Genomic DNA, 18,054 nt, shown 5'->3' on the forward strand with positions numbered 1-18,054 from the left:
ATTCTGCAGTGTCAGTTTGCCTTTAATGTTGAACATTTTTCCAGCACTGATTTTCCCCCCCCCGCCCCCCATTACCTTGCTCATGCCTGTTTAATTTTTTGTGCGAGGGAAAAGGGAAAACAATTGCTGTCTGCCTTTTAAATGGGATTTAAAACAATCTAGTTTGGTTCTGACTGAGTTCACATTAGATTCTGTCTGAATGTCATGCCAGTGGGCGTCTGTATTGCGGCAAAAGAAACAAACTGGAATGTGAGCAGGTGATTTCTCTCCTGGTCAGCTCGGAACCCTGTCAGAACTGTAGGTGCTGAAAACTTAATCCCTCAGATAAGCAAAATGGACTGCAAGCGCAGAGCGAGGAGGACTCGGTGGGGATGTCCTCTGTACTCTGAACCCTGCCTGGAGAAAGGCCCCTGCAAACCTCAGCCTCTGGGTGTCTTAAAGATGAGACTAAACCGGGCAAAGTTTTTTACTTCGGTGTCATCACTGTGTGATACGTCGTCTTGTGAATCCTACTGTGGGGTTATTTCTTGACCTTGTCTGCTAAAACCTGTGTTCTGTCCTCAGTCTCTTCCCAGTTTTTAAGATTTAGACAAGTGTTATTGTATAAAACCTTAGTGTATTTTGCATTTACCGTAGGAAAAGCAGTACACTGAGTTATTAATGTATTTCACGTTGTCAGAATTGGACTCCAGAAGGAGCCTGTGTATTGCCAGTTCAGGACACATGCTTAAAAGGGTGTGCGTGCATACATATGCATGCGCCAGTTTAGCATCTCTTTCTCCTAGAGTTCAGACGGGTCCATTGTCTGAATTCTCTTAGCCTGTGGCAAACCTGAGATGTTCTGACGTTTGAGTTGGGTTGGGTCATAGTACGAGACAGCAGAGCCGACTCGTAGTGTGTTGTGCTTGCCACGGGCTAAGAACCTGTATGCGGACGTGTGCCACAGGTCAGATGACATGCAGGGACTTGTATGTAGGAGAGGGCTGTCAGTCAGGATGTGGTCTGGAGCAGTCCTTCTGACTGTAATTACAGGTAGGCTGGGAATGACACCCTGATCAATTCACATTACTTGTTTAAAAGAACATATACATTATTCATGAATTATAGGTTGCTTAACACTTTAGTGTTCGAGGTTCAGCTTCTTAAAACCGCCTCAAACTCCTTTTTTCTAGTAACATATATGCCGCATTTCCACTGGAATTCATTTTGGTGTGTTTATCCCTGACTGTCAGACTGTGGGTGTAAACTTCAGCACAGAGTTTCTTTATTAATGCACAACATTTACAAGATTGTTTTTGTACTGATCTTTCATTTCTTGTGTTGCATGACAGGTGGTGGAAGAAAATGGAGTTCGTAAAGTGGTGGTGTTGCCACACTCGGCTGAATTCCATCCTTCCATGCATCCTCCTCCTCCCCCTCCCCATGTGCCACATTACATGCATCATCACCATGCTTTGCTTCCCCACCCACCTCACCCGGTGTATCCCCCGGTGCCTGGGACAGGAGAGCTGCCTCCACAGTTCATTCACCAGCATCCACCACCCCACGTTTTCCCAGAGCAAGGTGAGAGCGCAGGGGGTGGTTGGAGACACGAGAAGGCTTTTCCGCTCGGTGTGTCTGGGCTGAGGCAGGCGGGTGTTGTCGGGAGCTCTTTCACGCATTTCTGAGGTTTCGGTGCTGGTTATTAGACTCCCTGAGCCTTATGTGTGCTTATGGGGTATCCTAAAACACGCTCGTGTGTAATGTATCGTGGAGCTTGGCCTTGCGCTCTGTGTGTGCAAAGGGTCATCGTATAAAGTTTAAGGGCTTAATGCAGAAGGAGCAACTTAATACAGTGTGTATTTTGCATGGATCCTTACTTTGGTTCCTGTAAGTGCTGCAATGATTGCTTCTACCTTCCTCTAAAATTCTGCTCTCCAAAACTGCTGTGTTTTGTCACAGCCTTGGCAGGAAGTTTTTTTTAAACGCGTTTAATTTGATGCATGAAGGTATTTTTGTGGCTAGACAGAGTCCAAATATGATTTGAAAGAAAGTAACACACGTAAACCAAAAACTGTAGTGATCCATGTTGGAGGGTGAAGTGTGAGTCCACTCTCCATTTACAAACTGGATGAAGCAATACTTCCGTGGAGGACTGGGGTCACTGCTGAATAAAAGCAGGCCGTCAGCCTTATTATATAAACAAGCATTCAGCACTGAAATTAGACTATGTAAGACCATTCTTCCTCCCAAGCTTAAATGGGCAATTAAGCTATTTTGGCTCATTTCTAGGGTAAAATGTTCAGTAGCACCCGAGCTGTGTTATAAAAAGTTAATTTGGGTCCTAAATTTGCTTCCACTGTTTTCAAATGTGACTGTATGGCCGTAACAGGGAAGAAAGGCAACTGAGAGACATCATCTTGAGCAGCTAGCAAAGGAGGGAAGGCCTGAAAAATTGAATTAACGAGAAAGAAAACCCTGAACTCAGCAAGTGATCAAAAATAATGCTTAAGAAAAAGAGAAAAATCAAATCAACCCTTTGGATATGGGTTAAATAAGAAAAATGGAAATGTGCTTGTAGGTATTTTGTAGATTTTACTGTAGTATTTAACTAACACTGACAATGTTTCAAACCAAGAATTAAACCTCCAGGCATGTTCTCCTACAGTCATCCACTGATTTGAGCCCCGTCCCTAATCTCGCTGAGGTGAGGTTCCTGTGGCCTAGCGGGGCTCTGCTGTCACCAGTGTGGTGCACACGTGTTTCTTGCCTGTTGCTCTGCTGCCCAGAGGCACCCGAGCATTGGCCGGGAGGCTCCTCGGGACCTCACAGATGCACTGACCCGGAGTTACGGGAGCTGTGCAGCTCCGGGCATCTGCACGCTGAGAGAATGAGCAGGGATGTTCCGTGGGTTTTCAAGTTCTGGTCTTGCTGTAGTTGTTTGAACTCACAGAGTGTTTCTCAGGTGTCAAATGATACTGAATAATGAAAAAGTTCTCCTTTCTTTGTAGAACCTCGTTCTCATGGAAGGACAAACTTCATTCAGCGAGATGAAAGGAGTCTCAAAATGCAAGAACACCTGAAGAAAAGACTAAAAGACCGACAAGCTAGTGGCCATACTAACAATAAACTTAACAGTCCTCCATCTTCACCCCATAAAGTTGTTAATTCTGCCAATGCAACAATTCAGAATGGAAATGGCAAGGGACAGCAAGGGGCAGGAGGACTACCGAAGCAGAAGCAGATAGGAAAAACAAAGGGCACTCCAGATGCAGAGATGGGAGGTAGGTTGCATTGAAAAGGTTAAAAAAAAAAACCAAACAACCAAAAAAAAACCCTAAAAAAACCCCTAGTTTCTTTTGTAACACAAGATGCTGAAAATTTGTTAAAAAATAGTTTCTGGGGAAAAAAAATATTGTGAATTTCTTTGGCTATTCAGGATTAGAGAAAGCCTGAAATACTTCCTGTTACGTTTAGGTTTCTTTTCCTCTAGAAATCATGGGATCACAGAATGGTTTGGGTTGGAAGGGACCTTAAAGACCATCCAGTTCCATCCCCCTGCCATGGGCAGGGACACCTTCCACTAGACCAGGTTGCTCCAAGCCTCATCCAGCCTGGCCTTGAACACTTCCAGGGATGGGGCATCCACAGTTTCCCTGGGAAACCTGGCCCAGTGCTTCACCACCCTCTCCAGAAAGAATTTCTTCCCGATATCTAATCTAAACCTCCTCTTTTTCAATTTAAACCCATTACCCCTTGTCCTGTCACTACAGGCCCTTGTAGAAGTCCCCTCCCAGCTTCCTTGTAACCCCCTTCAGGTACTGGAATCGACATAATGTTAAGTCTGTTCATTTGAGATTTATGAAATAAGGTCATCAGGAAGATTTAATTTTTAACTTTTTATTCACTTCTCTGCCTTTTCTGGCCTGGGACTGATCAATATTCCAAGTGAGGATGACCTGTGGGTACTTAGATAAGAGGCTGCTGGTGTGATTCTCTGTGGTACTTTTTAAATAACTGCTAGTTATCTGAAACATCAGGAAATAGGAAGGCTTGAGCAACTGACTGGACAGGTTGTAGTTTCAGTATTTTGCTCAAATGAATTTTTTAATAGCTTATGGCTATTTACTTGCATACACACCTTGTGTACAACATCCGTTTGTTTTCCTTTTGGGCTGAAACGCGGACAGTTTCTTACTGTGATTCCTTAAATGATTTGTGTGTCTCAAATTAAGTGGTCCTGTTAGGCTGCAAAATCCATCCTCGTCTGCGTCACTGTTGTTTTTAACTCTCGCTAGAGAAATCTGACTTTGTCTTGGGAAGTAAGTAGAGGTGGAAGCTTTTACCCAACTTATTGCAAGGGCAGAAGATATACTTGGTTAAAGATCTGTCTCAATACAGATGTCTCGGAGGAGGGGAAAACAAGAGGTTTTGTTTGCGGACAGAACAGCATCCTGAATTGTTTGACAGGGCCAGGATTCAGTTTGCAGGTGTTAATCCTTTCGATACCGGTAGGTATTTTAGTGTGCAGTGGTGATCAGGCTTCTTGCCGGATTATGCCTAGACCAAGTGTTTTTGCAGTAGGAGTTCAAGGAAAGCACATACAATAGAGAGATAAGATCTTATTGTCATTTTTTAAACACCTTTCATTTTTGGAGGAATGTTTTTTTTTTTGTGTGTGTGTTGTCAAAGAAAACCCATTTATGCTCAGACCAGGAAAATATACCCTTTGTGCAGGATGTACTAAAAGGGTTTTTGTAACACTGTTAGTTTTGGATAGTTCATGTTTCTACGCGTCACGCAGCCAAAACAAACAGGGGAAATGAACTTTGCACAATAAGTACTATTGTTAAACTCTTAATGAGGCAAACTCCATCTTGTGGTGGCGTTTTTGTAAGGGACTGGCTTAGGCTGGGGGTTTCAGTAACCTGTTTTGTATTTGAACTTTCAGAATCTGACACAGAATCCAAGAAATGTGATGTTCACTTGAGCATTGGCAAGCCAGTCGTAAGTATTGTCCTTAAAATACCGTTATTTTCTGTGCATATAGTTTCTATAAAATAACATGTGTCTTATTGATCTCTTTCTTTTTTTGTAATGGTTTAGTTTCTTAATAGATAAAATGTATTTTAGTTGTCAGCTTATAGCTGGGAAAGGGCAACCATGCTGTAGAAAGCCACTTTTCCTGCAGTTCCTGAAACACTCTGGCTCAGTTTCCCAGTCTGTAAGCCGAGAGTGTATCCACTGCTGAAGCTGTCTAGTGTGCGTGAGGGCTTTAGTACCTGCCAAACCGAGGGCCTGCTAAGCTAATGGAAACCTGTCTGCTCTTGGAATCATCCTTCCTTCAGCGTAGAGGAATTAAGAATATTGGGAATAGAGTTCAGAAAAATGGATCATCTTTTTTTTGTTGTCTTGAGAAATTGAAGCAAATATTGGAGTGCTTGTAGACGTGCTTAGGAAACTGGAGGCTGGTGACGTCAATTTAAATGTCTAAAGGCTGAAGGTGCACTGAAGTTTTTGATCTGGAGTGTGCTTAATGAAACTTCTTTGCATTATCTATACAGCAGTAAACAGGAGTTGTATTTTATTTTCCAGATTTCTAGCTGGTTCTGTTACAGTATTTTTTTTCCTTTGCTGCTTCTGACATCTGTACCTAAAGCCAACAGAAGGCCGCGTTGACTTTGTCAGAGAAAATTTGGAGTATGGGGAGTTAAGCAGCAAAAAACTTAGACCAAAAATTTTAGTCGTGAGCCCTTAAAATCAGAGCTTCTTGCTGTTAGTGGTTAAATATTATGTGAGGGAGTTGTAATGGAACGTTAGGCCACCCGATTGTGCCTGAGTGTAGATCCGGTGTCAGTGTTCAAGGCTCCAGATCGGAAAGCTTGCTGCAGGCGAGTGGTGCAGGCTGTGCAGCTGAAACAGGAACTGTCTTTTTGAGACGGTGTGGTCCTTCTCTACCTCTGCATAGTGTGTGAAGGGAAATCCTTTAATGCCGTATTTTAGAAATGAAAAGAGGAAATAACTTAAATTCAGATGATGACTCGCTATTCCCACTACAAAGGTAAAGAATTCCTCCAGTGAGGAACTTCGTAGGCAAACTAGCGACACCATGTTATTGACTAATATACCTTTTATTACAGAAAGCAAACTTACTTGCATTATTTATGCTTTTAATAGGTTTCTGATATACAAGCAAGATCAGCCGTTCTGTCCTGGAATCTCCCAGTTAGTTCACAGAATGGAGAGAGCCATAGTCATAGTCCAGCAGCATTTACATTTGAAGTAGCAATATCCAACAGTGGTAAAAATGGAAAATTTAAATCTGTCTATGTGTAAGTTTAGTTTCTTCATTTAAGCACAATACTGATGTTTAAAAACATTAACCAATCGGCAATCTCTCTATCAGGAGCTGTTTGTTGACTTGCAGACCTACCTACTTCACATGAAATGAATTTTAAGTAATATCACTGTAAGAGTTACGTGGACAATGGAAAACATGAAAATTAAATGTGCGCTACATGGTTTTGCTTTTCAATAAGCTTTTATCCTTCAAAGTATAAGGAAGAGCTGTAACTTTCTCTTTTCCCCCCTCCCTTTTCACAGTGGAGAAGAATTAACAATTACACTTCCTGATCTCAGACCAGCAACTGATTATCATGCCAGGTACGGTGCTGGGAGTGAAGTGCCTAATGCTTTTGTTGATATGTTAATTGCAGAATTATTGTGGCTTCATAGGTGTGATCACAACTTCAGTATTCTGCAAAAATACCGTAGTTATGGACACTGCTGCCGCCATCTAAATTCCCACTTAACCTTCTGACTTCATAAAAATGTCACCATGTTTTCTTCCCTGCTTCTTTGTGGTTCTCAGATACAAACTTCAAGTTACCCTCTGCTGGTATTTTTTTAGAAGAATGAGATTTGACTCCGTGGAAGGGTTGTTGTAGGCTGAAGGCAGTGAACAGAATAGCTTGGCCTTGGGCGTAGGTTTGCGAGTCGGATTTCTCAGCTTGATTTGTAAGCTGGAAGCTTCTGTAGCAGTGCAAGAAAGGAGGTGGAAACCGGTTGATACGGGGAGAAGTTAAATGCTGTGTTACGAGGGAACAAGACGTGACATTCAAGAATTGCCACGCAGAGTAAATAAGTGTTACTGGAGAAGGTGTTTAGCTGGTCAGGGAAAAGACAAGCTGGTTAAACAAGGCGGGAGAACACTGTGATCCGGTAGCGGAAGAGAGCCCCAAAGCTTAGGCACAGGAGGAAATGAGTTTTAAGACTTACTGAAGTGAACTCCTGTTCTTCAGCTGCAAAGGAGTTGGAGTGTGCTAAATATTCAGTGCAGCTCCGCTGGCAGAGTGTAGCATAGTGTCTGTGCTGTTGCTTCCAACCCCCACGCCAACTTGCTTTTACTACAGTTCATTTGGTTAGACAGTTTCTGAAAAACCAGTCAAGACATTGCTCTTCCACACCAAACATAAATGAGCATGACTGTTCTAGGGATTCTGTCCCATTTGAACAACTACCCGTGGAATCTGACTGCCCGAACAGCTGATTTATGCTGGTTTAGTGTCTCTACTCTTGCACAAGTAAGTGTTGTCCGTGCCTGAATCTCGAGCCTTTTAAGCAAAAGGTTAATTTCAAGTCAGGTATTCTGTTACCGTTTCGTAACACTTGCTGTAGTGTCTGCCACATGTATTTCATCATGAAAAGATCTTGGTCGTGTTGGGTAGTAATTGTAAATGAAGGGTGCCAAATGGAGTCTTTGGGATCAGTAAGCGTACCTGTGGGGTCTCCGTCACCCCTCTGTCGGCACGCCCTGTCTCCCGGAACACGGAACAGATAGCAGTGTGTCATATGGCGCGGGCATAGATTCACAGAATGGTTTGGGTTGGAAGGGACCTTAAAGATCATCTAGTTCCAACCCCCCTGCCATGGGCAGGGACACCTTCCACTAGACCAGGTTGCTCCAAGCCTCATCCAGCCTGGCCTTGAAGACATCCAGGGATGGGGCATCCACAGCTTCTCTGGGCAACCTGCCCAGTGCTTCATCACCCTCTCTGGGAAGAACTTCTTCCTGATATCTAATCTAAAGCCTGGAAGGACATAACAAATGCACTTTTTGTTACTTCTTCCTGAATGAAAAGGCATGAAATTGATGCCTTTTAGAGTCAGTGATCTGAGAGGAGTGCCTTGGGCAATAGTTCGCTAGAACGTCAGCAGGCTGGTCGTGTTGCTGTAACCTCTGCTTGTGCTTAAATGCATTTCTAAGGCTGACAGTGCTTTCCTTAAATTTTCAGGCCCTAATGCAATAGCAACGTATTTAATTGTCCTCTGTTCAGAGTTTCAGCAGCCAGCAGTTCCATAAAAGAATCCGTTTCGGAATTGGTGAGTTTCACTACGGAGAGTTGTGAGCCAGACTCCCCGGCTGCACCGAAGCTGATTAACAGAACCAAGAACAGCCTGAGCTTGCAGTGGAAGGTAAGCAGCCTGACGTGTTCAGGTACCGTCTGCTTAAATTAGCTTTGTCAGTAATTCAGTGTGTGCTTTAGGTGTTGGCTTTTAAGCTGCTCAGTTAAGACGGATAACTGACGTCAGGGTTGTTTTTTCCCCTCTCTTTCAGTGTTTACTTAGTTCTGTGCATGCAGCTTTAGTGCGACACGTGGGTAGCAGGTCTCTAAGTATGAACAGTTCCGTAGGCAGGTTCTCTTCCAAACCAGCAGTGTAGGACAGGGTAGAGCGTTTATATTTTTGCTTGAGGTTCCCGGATGATAAATAGGTATGGCGTGACGTTGTAATTCAGAGTTCTTACTCTGAGCCATTCAGAGTGAATTTCTTTGGCTCGTTTGTAGATTTACATGCTTCAATCAGACTTGGGAATATGTACAATATCTGTGAAGGCTGGTTGGTAACTGTGTGTCCTTGTCTTCCTGTGTTTTTCTTACGACTGCGCTTAAACCTGGAGAAAGCTTTCTAGCTAAATGACTTCAATTAGTTAAATTATTTGTATAATCTGTTATTTAAGTGAAGGGAGTTCCCAATTCATGTGCCACAGGCAAACGCTTACGTTGCTCAGACAGCTGGTGAGCACACAGCGCAAGGACACAAGGGAAAAAAGCTGTATCGCTTGCATTGCTCATAAAACCCTGCAGAAGTTCATATTCTGAACTCTCAGGATTAATAGAGGTAGCATCGCAGCCTGGAGAGCCACCAGAAACGAGGGATTCAACTAGTTAAAATACCTGCTGGGTTTTTTTTACCCTCTCTGACTCACCGTACTGAACACGGGCGTCTGCGCCCACCGTAGTGTCAGATTGTCACAAGTGTGTGTGTGGCAGAGGAGGGCTGCTGTGTGTGCCTGCTGCACGTTCCTCCCAGCTCAAGTGGTTTGTTTTCAGAGGCGGTTGGAATACATTCTGTTCAGTCGTTTAAAATGCTATTTTGATGTGCAAAAGTATTTATAAGAGTACAACCATTTGATTTTAACTTTTTTCATTGTTTCTTTATTTTCAGTCCTCAAATGACAATGGTTCCAAAATAACTAATTTTCTTTTAGAATGGGATGAGGTAAGACCTTTTCTAGTGTAGAAAATATCATAATGACATCTGTAGTCCAATTATACTTAAAAATACTTTTTGCTTAGGAACATCAGCTATTTTGAGTGCAACTGTCCAGACAGTTTTAAAGGGACAAGCCAATTACAGTGCTTGAATCGAGTGACTAGTTCTGCGGCAATTCAAGTAGACAGTCCTTTCACATCCTCTGAGAGGACAGTGTTAAGCTCCCCCCTTTGGTTCTTGGCATTCAGAGCATCATTAATTCCTGTGCTCTCGTTAAATCGATGAGCCTGTGTCTTCGGAAGCTGTCACAAACACCACGCAGCTTTTGAACTTCTCACTGAAATGTATTCCAGGGTGGCTAAAACACTTGCAGATTTTGTTTTCAACTGCAGTCATTTATTGCTGTTTTGTCAAAAAAGAAAGCAGATACCTCAGTCAAAATATGTGTTTATCACCAGGAATGCTCAGGATTATGCACAGCATGCTCAGTGTGACCCTGTTGACGTTAGCTTTTTATGTTCTTTAGGTTTAACTCTTCTTTAATTACTCTGAAATGAGGGAAATGAGATTTAGGAAGATGTAGAGTGAAGCAGTTGACCGTAGCAGGGAGCGTACAGCCCCTGTGCAGAAAGTTACTGGGGTTGTTCTCACTTTTTTCAAGGGGAAGAACGGACCCTTCAAAGAATGCTACTACGGGCACCTGAAGCAGTATAAACTTACCAAACTCGCTCCTTCTACAAAATACTCACTCAGATTAGCTGCTAAAAATGACATTGGAATGAGGTAATGAACACGACATATCGTCTCCTTTATTGTCTTATCGGCGACGTCTGCTGTTCTTAACTTTTTTTTAAAAAAAAACCACTTTTGCAGTGGGTTCAGTGAGACGGTGACGTACTACACTGCAGGAATTGTCCCACCAGCCCCGTCGCCCCCAGTGCTCGTTGAGGCAGGAGTGACCTGGCTGTCTGTAAAGTGGAGCCCACCCGTTGGGGTGTCTGCAGATGACTCCCTCACGTACAGTTTAGATGTGGAAGAAGAAGGTTCTGTAAGTGCCCGGGGAGGGGTTTGTTATGTGTCTAAAAGCTTCGTATGCAGTAGTGCTTCAATAAAAAAATTAACTCCTGTGCCTTACTTTCACACAAAATGCTGCAGAAATGCTGCAGCGGTCGGCAAGCGTTGCACGTGTTCATGAAGGAAAGGTGAAGTTCAAGCTGAAAAACCGAAAAAATGGATCAGTTTGATCTGGTTTTGTTTTTATCGTGGAAAACTGTGTGAGTGACTGCGTGTCTTCCCATTTCCCTCCTTTACAGGGTTATGGTTTCCAGACACAGTACAACGGAGATGAACTCTCGTGCACTTTAAGGAATCTTAGGAGGAGCACATCCTATAAGTTTAGGGTTTGTACTATATTTTGTTTCTGATTTCGTTATGACTGTCGGCGTTTCTAGGGTTTTAGCATTTTCACACAGCTGAGAGTTTCTGTGGAGACAGCAGACAACTGCCTGTAGTACTTTTGTTGTTATAATAGGTTTTGGTGGAATCATAATACAAATCTTTTTTTTTCACTAGCTGATTTTGTTTTCTTTTAAATTGTCGTCTTTTTCTGGGGTTTTGGTGTGGTGTTGTTTTTCCACGGAAGAATTTTGTAAAACGGCAGGCTATTGTCATTAAATAAAGCATGTCCCTATTCCCTTTGTTCCTGGAACAGCTCTTTGCCTACAACAGCGAAGGTAAAAGTAGCCCTAGCGAGGTGGTGGAACTCCGCACCCATCCTGACAAGCCTGGACCACCGAGTAAACCGGCCGTAAAGGGCAAGATCCATCCGCACAGCCTGAAAGTGTCGTGGGGTAGGTTCCCTTCTGCCGACGCCATGCCCGCGCGCCGCTTCGGCAGCTGCAGTCACTCAGGAACGCACCTTAGGAAGCGGGGGCCAACTCGGACTGATTGTGCGTTGCTGCAGGTGTCGTTATCGCGGGAGAAATACACTGCAGCTCTGTTTCGGGGCTGCGCTACAAAAGGGATGTTTTTCTTTATGCATTTTAAGAAGCAGTCAGTGCTGTTGTAACAGCCTCTAGATTACTGTGATGCTTGAGTAATTCTTATGTGCTCTGGGTACCTGAAATTGGCACTATTTTCCTAGTTACTCCTCTGTCATAGCCATTATTAATACTGGGGGAGAAATACACTGCAGCTCTGTTTCGGGGCTGCGCTACAAAAGGGATGTTTTTCTTTATGCATTTTAAGAAGCAGTCAGTGCTGTTGTAACAGCCTCTAGATTACTGTGATGCTTGAGTAATTCTTATGTGCTCTGGGTACCTGAAATTGGCACTATTTTCCTAGTTACTCCTCTGTCATAGCCATTATTAATACTGGGCTGGGATATGAGTGCTGTTTTCTACCTCAGTGTATTCTACAATGAACGGGTGTTCCCTGAAAAGGCTGATAACAAAATAATGCATTTGGTTTTAAACCCTCTGTGATTTATTTTAAGATGTCGATTTCTCTTCCAGATCCACCCAAAGATAATGGAGGATCAGACATTTCAAAATACTTTCTGGAAATCTCGGAAGCATCAGCTGGTGAGCAGTGATCTCTAAGCACTAATTCACCTTGTGTGCTGATGCAGGGTGCTGACACACCGCGCTCTGCTCTAGCACTTACTGCTCTGCTTTCACGGGTGTTCACTGTGCATGTTCCCTGCATAACTGATCATTAAAATCTGATTCTGTGGCTTGACTTTCTTAATCCATACGGGAGAATATTCCAGGTTGATTTTGTGGCAGTTTTGTAACATAAAGAATTTTCTTTCTTTCCTCAGGAAGTAAATGGGACACCATATACAGTGGTTCCCAGAGAGAGCACGTCTGTGATCATCTCAAGCCTGGCACTTCGTACAGAATGAGAGTCTATTGCGTCAGTAAAGGTGGTGAAAGCCCGGTGAGGAAAACAAGAACGCGTCTGCTTCCGAAACCCATTTCCACCTGTGTTTTAGCAAAATGTTGTGGTGTTTTTCCGCTCTGAAATAACGTGTGTTGCTGCTAGGCTTCCGATGTTACGACTGTTACGACGCCAGCCGTTCCTCCTGGACCGTGTCACGCTCCGTGCCTGGCAGGCAAAGCTAAGCCCAAGGAAATCCCTTTGCAGTGGGGTAAGCTCCAGCGTTTCTGAGCAAAACACTTCTCTCATTTTAAATGTTGTAACGCAAATGAAAAATCTTTAGAACTCTTGGAGGGGGAAATGAAAAAATAGATACCTATGGATGTAGTGTATGTCCTTGTCTGTGGGTCTTGTTGGTTTTTGAAGACGACTAAAGCTTGCCAACCACCCCTGACTGGGTGATGTGTGCAGGTGCAGCGGTACGGGGAGACTTAAGCAGACATAAGTGTGTTCCAGGAGAAAGCTTGCTGACTGTCTCTTCACTGACACCTGTTTGGCAATTCAGAAATTAACCCTCCTCTTATCATCTCCTTTACTGATATAAAAATCAAAAAATAATGAAGATATACTGAGAGCTGAAGGAAATGATTGGAAAATATCTGGGAAAAATTGATGGAGGCTGTATTAAACTAATGTGTTGGTACCGGGGCGGGGTGGACACACACGACTGGAAGGGAGAAGCAAGCTCCAAAAGTGTTTCTGCACAGATATATGATAAAAGCCTGCACTCTCACTTTTAAAATTCATCTGACTCAACCCTTAGCTTGAGAAGGCTGATTAGAAACTATTTAAAAGTCCTCTGTGAAATTAATAGGGGGAAAAAAAACCCTTCTTTTTCTTTCCTAGGCCCACCGTCTGCAGATGGAGGCTCCGACATTACGGAATATATTCTAGAGATGGCCAGCTCTGAAGAAGATGAACGCAGACAAGTGTATCAGGGTCCAGCATCTGAATACAGTGTAAACAATCTACTTCCAGGGAGAACATACTGCTTCTGGATACGAGCAGCAAATAAAGTTGGGGTAACCACTGTGCTAACGAGACCCGTTCTGCGCTTACGCGGGACATAGAAATGATACTGTTGGCTTACAGGCCTCATGATCTTTTATAGCTTCTGCTTGCTGTCCTAGTTCTGTTGAAGGAGCAAAATTTCTTACAGCATTTAAAAAACGATTTAAAGAAGACTCAGTAAATTAGGGCTGAAGGAAGGGTTCGGTGTCCCTGAGTGAGGGGACGTTCGCCATGTTGCGTTTCTGTTGTTTAAGGGATTGCAGTCAGTGCCTGAGGTAACTAGCCCCAGGCTAGTGCTAGCCATTCTCTTACTGCAGCCAGAGGCATGACGGAGTGCAAACCCTGTGTTTCTCGCTGGAAATAGCCACTTAAGGCAACTACTCACAGCACAAAGTTTTTGTTCTATGCTTAGTGTAGGCTCTGTGGATGGTGGTGTGGGAATAGTATTGTGTAGAGAGGGGTGTGTTCAAATAATACCAGGTTTGAAAAAGGTTGGGATAAATGTTGGTTGCGTAAAAGTCTGTCCGAAACAGTACCCAGCCGCTTCTGGAAGCCAGATCCTGGCTGGAGGGGAAGGAGGAGGAGTTACAAAACGATAGCGGTGGAGCTAGTGGGAGGATTACAGAGATCCTGTAGGCACAAGGCCAGTTTATAAACTACTTGAAAGGAATTTTAAACAGTGCTGTGAAACTAAGTACTAAACTCTTCTGTTGATTTCTCTATCAAGTTAAAAAGAATTTGTTTTCTTCGGCTCACGCGCTCGCACATCAGTTTTTGCTCTGCTGCTGTCGCCGTGTTCATGCAGTGGTCTTTTCTTGCAGTTTGGCCCTCACTCTGACAAAGCAGAGATCTCCACTGCTCCGGGACCCCCTGACCCATGCTGCAAACCCCTGATAACTTGTAAAAGTGCCACCTGTGTGGTGGTTTCATGGGAGGTAGGTTTTCATGCTTTTCGGTAAGGCACAACTTGACATTTGGCTTTTGGAGTCGTAGTGACACGTGTACGATACGCAGAAATGGAAGAAAGAGCAAGCGTTGGTGGAGTGTTTGTAGCCCGTTTCTTTATAGGGGTTTTGTGAATGTTGTCAGCTGTGAATTTCCATCTGAATCGGTTGGGTGACATATAATCCTCCTCATGGTATGATAACCAATGTGTTATAATTAGTTCATCCGGGGGCAAGGGATTGTCAGAATTCGGGTTGAACCGCGTTGTTATAGCCACATGGAGAGCTTTTAACAAGTGAACTTAAACCCATGCCCTTGGCTGTGGTGGGAAAAACCTCAGGTTTCCACCCTGGTGCTTCTGTTCCACCGTCCCTTCCGCGTGACGAGAGATCGCGCTCCTGTGGTGAACGCGTGTCCGCGCAGGAGCTGAAGGACTGTGTATCCTTGCAACCCGCAGAGCCCGGCGTGCAACGGCGCAGAAATCGGTGAATACAGGCTGGACTGGGGACAGGTGGAAGGATCCATGCATATCGCTTACACTGGCCCTTGCCAGAGCTATGAAGTGAAAGGACTCACGCCTGCAACCACGTATTACTGCAGAGTCCAGGTATGAACAGCCTTGCGTTATGTGTTGCTGAGACGGACAGGTTCCTACCGTTTGAAGAACAAGTAGCTAGGGATGAACAAAGCTGTGCACTGTCCCCTGCTCGTGCGAGGTAGGAGGTAGCTGGTAAAACCACTGTCCCCTCTCCCCCAGTCCCTCCTAACTCCATGTCCCTAGAAACGAAACGCAGACGCGGCGTTGCGTTGCCGCCCACGTTGCTGTGTTTACGTTTGATTTGGGAGACGTTCCGTTCTCTTCCAAACGGCTGCTGTGTATGTGGAGCAGGAAGCGCGATAGATGGGACGTCCCAGCGGGGCGTCCAGCAAAGACCCGCGGTGTCTCTTTCCAGGCCGTGAACGTCGCTGGAGCTGGGTTGTTCGGCGAGACTGGAGCGGTGACCACCCCTGCATCCGTGCCTGCAGCAGTCTCTGTCCTGCATCTGCTTGAAGAAGATCAAATGGAAATTTCTTTTCCTTTGTCAACGTGCCTTGCAATTCATTGGGAAGAACCGTGTTGTCACGGGTCAGAGATCACTGGGTATAATATAGAATATGGAGAAAAGCAGGTTGTAACTGTTGGAAGAAGTACAAGCCATGTTCTTGAGAACCTGCAGCCTGACACTCTCTACAGGTAATAATTAATCATTTCATTCTGGAACCACACTGGTGGGGTTTTCAATCAATAGCTTTGAGGGTGATGTTTAAAGTCTTTAGTGCAGATACCTTACAGATGCCAAAATAACCCAAACCCAAAACACAACTGTCGCATCCAGAGTTAAGCCACGAGGTTTCGGCAGCAAGGGTTACGACTGACGTTCCGTCTCAAAGCTGGGGCTTCCTTCTGGCTTTTCTGGGTTCAGAACTTGTTCTGCGTGTAACGGAGCGGTCGCTGTCGCGCCAGCCGAGGACAGGTGTGTGGATAAGAGCAGAAAGCTGTTCCCCTGTCGCGTGCTGGAGCTTGGTCAAAGCCTGGCCTGGACCTTCGGTGTCGGAGGGAGGCAGCTGGCGGAGGTGAATGTGCAGGGCCTGGGCGCACGCTCGCTGGACAGAATAAACCTGAACAATGCTGAGAAACACCGAAGCTTCGTTACGTTGCAAGCAATGTTAATTATGTTGACTTGGTCTGAAGCAGCTTATTTTTAGAGTTAATTTCCAACTGCATTTTAATGGCTTTATGGTTTGTGGGTTTAACTCTTGCTTTACTACCTGGCATTTTTCCAGACCGCAGTAAACTAACCATCTTGCTGCTCTTCTCGCATTCCTAGGATTAGAATACAGGCCATAAACAGCCTTGGAGTTGGTCCTTTCAGTCATTCCATTAAAGCCAAAACGAAACCACTACCTCCTGACCCTCCTCATCTTGAATGTGTGGTCTTCAGCTACCAGAGCCTTAAACTTAAGTGGGGTGAAGGTCCTAGCAGAGCTTTAATCACCAACCCTACACAGTTCAACTTGCAGATGGAGGACAGGTTTGGCAGGTAAGGTAATCGGAACGTTAAAGATACTCTTGATTTATGACTCTGTATGCAGTTTTTAAGACGTTTTAAGTGTTCCCACTCCTGTTTGCACTAATGAGTCATTCAGGCATCCCAGAGTTTGCCCCTTACTTTGCATTTTTACACCCCGTTTTTCAACCAGAAATGCTGTTAATAGCTGTTGCACTTGTGTTTACTTGTAAACAGTAAATAGTATTTAAACAATAATATCTTACCATCTTATGTTGCCAGTTGTTTCAATTTTTTTTGGAAATTCTAAAATGAAGTCCAGTTGTATCGAAGAAACATGGGGTCGGCAGTTGTTCTTTAACCTGAAATTACAGCGTGTGTAGTGCACACAAGGGTTATTCTCTTGATTGGAATCAAGAGCTGGGTCATGTAGTTTCAGGGGTTGGCCCCTGTAGGGCTGTTGTAGCTTGGTGCCCGGGCAGGATGGAGGAATGCTCTGGGAGTGTAAATCTGGACTTCTACCAGCACGAACGGTGCGTGTTGCTGCTTTTAAGGCACACGGGGAAGCGCAGGGAGCAACAGCAGAGCTCAGGCTGCCAAACACTGGGCGTGCAGGCACGTCGGGAGCTGGGTCGCACGGAGTGTACTGTCACTTTTCTGTGCTTTAGATACAAAAACGTTCCACCTTGGATACCGATACACAGATTGGTGAGTACTAATCTGTATATATTCTGTGTTTCCTTCCAGGTTTGTTACTGTTTATAACGGTCCTTGTCACACATACAAGGTGCAGAGGCTCAGTGAATCCACTACGTACTATTTTAAAATCCAGGCGTATAACGATGCCGGAGAGGGAGAGTTTTCTGAAGTTTACGCATTCACTACCACCAAGTCTCCACCCGCATCCCTTAAAGGTGAGCTTACGCCGCGCTAGGAGCTGCCGCGAGCCGCGTACGCCCGAGATTGAATGCTGCACCCTGCCCCTCCTCCCAGCCCAGCGGCTTTCCAGGGCCTTGGTGGGACAGAGAACAGAAAGGAGCTGTGACAGGCTTTATCTGGGTATGAGAAGGGCTCTGCTGGTGTAGGACCAACGTGTGGCCATCTCCTGTGCCGTAGCTCTTCCAGCCCGACAGTGAGGGTTTCTACCACCCTTCTTCAGCTGGGAAGTCATTTTTCAGGGTTAGCTGTCACTTCATACGCGTTACAACAGCGTGTAGGCAAACGAGAGTGCCAAGAATTCCTCTGATCTTCACTTTCTACAATGAGCTTTAAAGGCTGTCATTAGAGAGGGTCATTCTGCAGATCAGAACACTGATTACCTGCGGGAAAAGGAGTTGTGTTTGTAACACGTGATTTCAGCTTTGGAGATACATGGGCGCAAATGCTGTTTTCTCCAGTGACTGGAAAGCACTTGCTCATCAGTACAAGCATTAGATGTCAGGAGCTCAGCTTGTCAGCTGGAAGAGAAAGACAGGTATACTCTGCAGCTATTACTGTGATCGTTTTTTAAGCTTATGTCATGAAATATAGCAAAGAAAAAGAATGACTGCATGCTGGATTCAGCCAGGAAGGAGTT

At 44.6% G+C, this 18,054-nt stretch overlaps 1 protein-coding gene across 1 annotated transcript in view; it reads left to right on the top strand.

Annotated features, from left to right (window-relative positions):
• LOC104508404 (fibronectin type-III domain-containing protein 3a-like) overlaps window positions 1–17,392 on the top strand; it is a gene marked incomplete at its 3' end in the record, with an annotated part of 27,116 nt that extends 9,724 nt beyond the window's left edge. The window contains exons 4-23 of the mRNA XM_010150014.1: window positions 1,332–1,563; window positions 2,991–3,263; window positions 4,931–4,986; window positions 6,157–6,311; window positions 6,583–6,642; window positions 8,316–8,454; window positions 9,487–9,540; window positions 10,196–10,317; window positions 10,408–10,582; window positions 10,848–10,934; window positions 11,246–11,384; window positions 12,048–12,116; window positions 12,356–12,474; window positions 12,580–12,685; window positions 13,321–13,496; window positions 14,307–14,420; window positions 14,888–15,037; window positions 15,384–15,664; window positions 16,299–16,511; window positions 17,226–17,392. Of these exons, the coding sequence (XP_010148316.1) occupies window positions 1,332–1,563; window positions 2,991–3,263; window positions 4,931–4,986; window positions 6,157–6,311; window positions 6,583–6,642; window positions 8,316–8,454; window positions 9,487–9,540; window positions 10,196–10,317; window positions 10,408–10,582; window positions 10,848–10,934; window positions 11,246–11,384; window positions 12,048–12,116; window positions 12,356–12,474; window positions 12,580–12,685; window positions 13,321–13,496; window positions 14,307–14,420; window positions 14,888–15,037; window positions 15,384–15,664; window positions 16,299–16,511; window positions 17,226–17,392 (2,887 nt within the window). The remainder of the gene's footprint in view (window positions 1–1,331; window positions 1,564–2,990; window positions 3,264–4,930; window positions 4,987–6,156; window positions 6,312–6,582; window positions 6,643–8,315; window positions 8,455–9,486; window positions 9,541–10,195; window positions 10,318–10,407; window positions 10,583–10,847; window positions 10,935–11,245; window positions 11,385–12,047; window positions 12,117–12,355; window positions 12,475–12,579; window positions 12,686–13,320; window positions 13,497–14,306; window positions 14,421–14,887; window positions 15,038–15,383; window positions 15,665–16,298; window positions 16,512–17,225) is intronic.
• Window positions 17,393–18,054: the final 662 nt, after the last annotated feature.

The sequence above is a fragment of the Eurypyga helias genome, unplaced genomic scaffold (genome assembly GCF_000690775.1).
Source record: "Eurypyga helias isolate BGI_N326 unplaced genomic scaffold, ASM69077v1 scaffold41134, whole genome shotgun sequence".
Lineage (NCBI taxonomy): Eukaryota > Metazoa > Chordata > Aves > Eurypygiformes > Eurypygidae > Eurypyga > Eurypyga helias.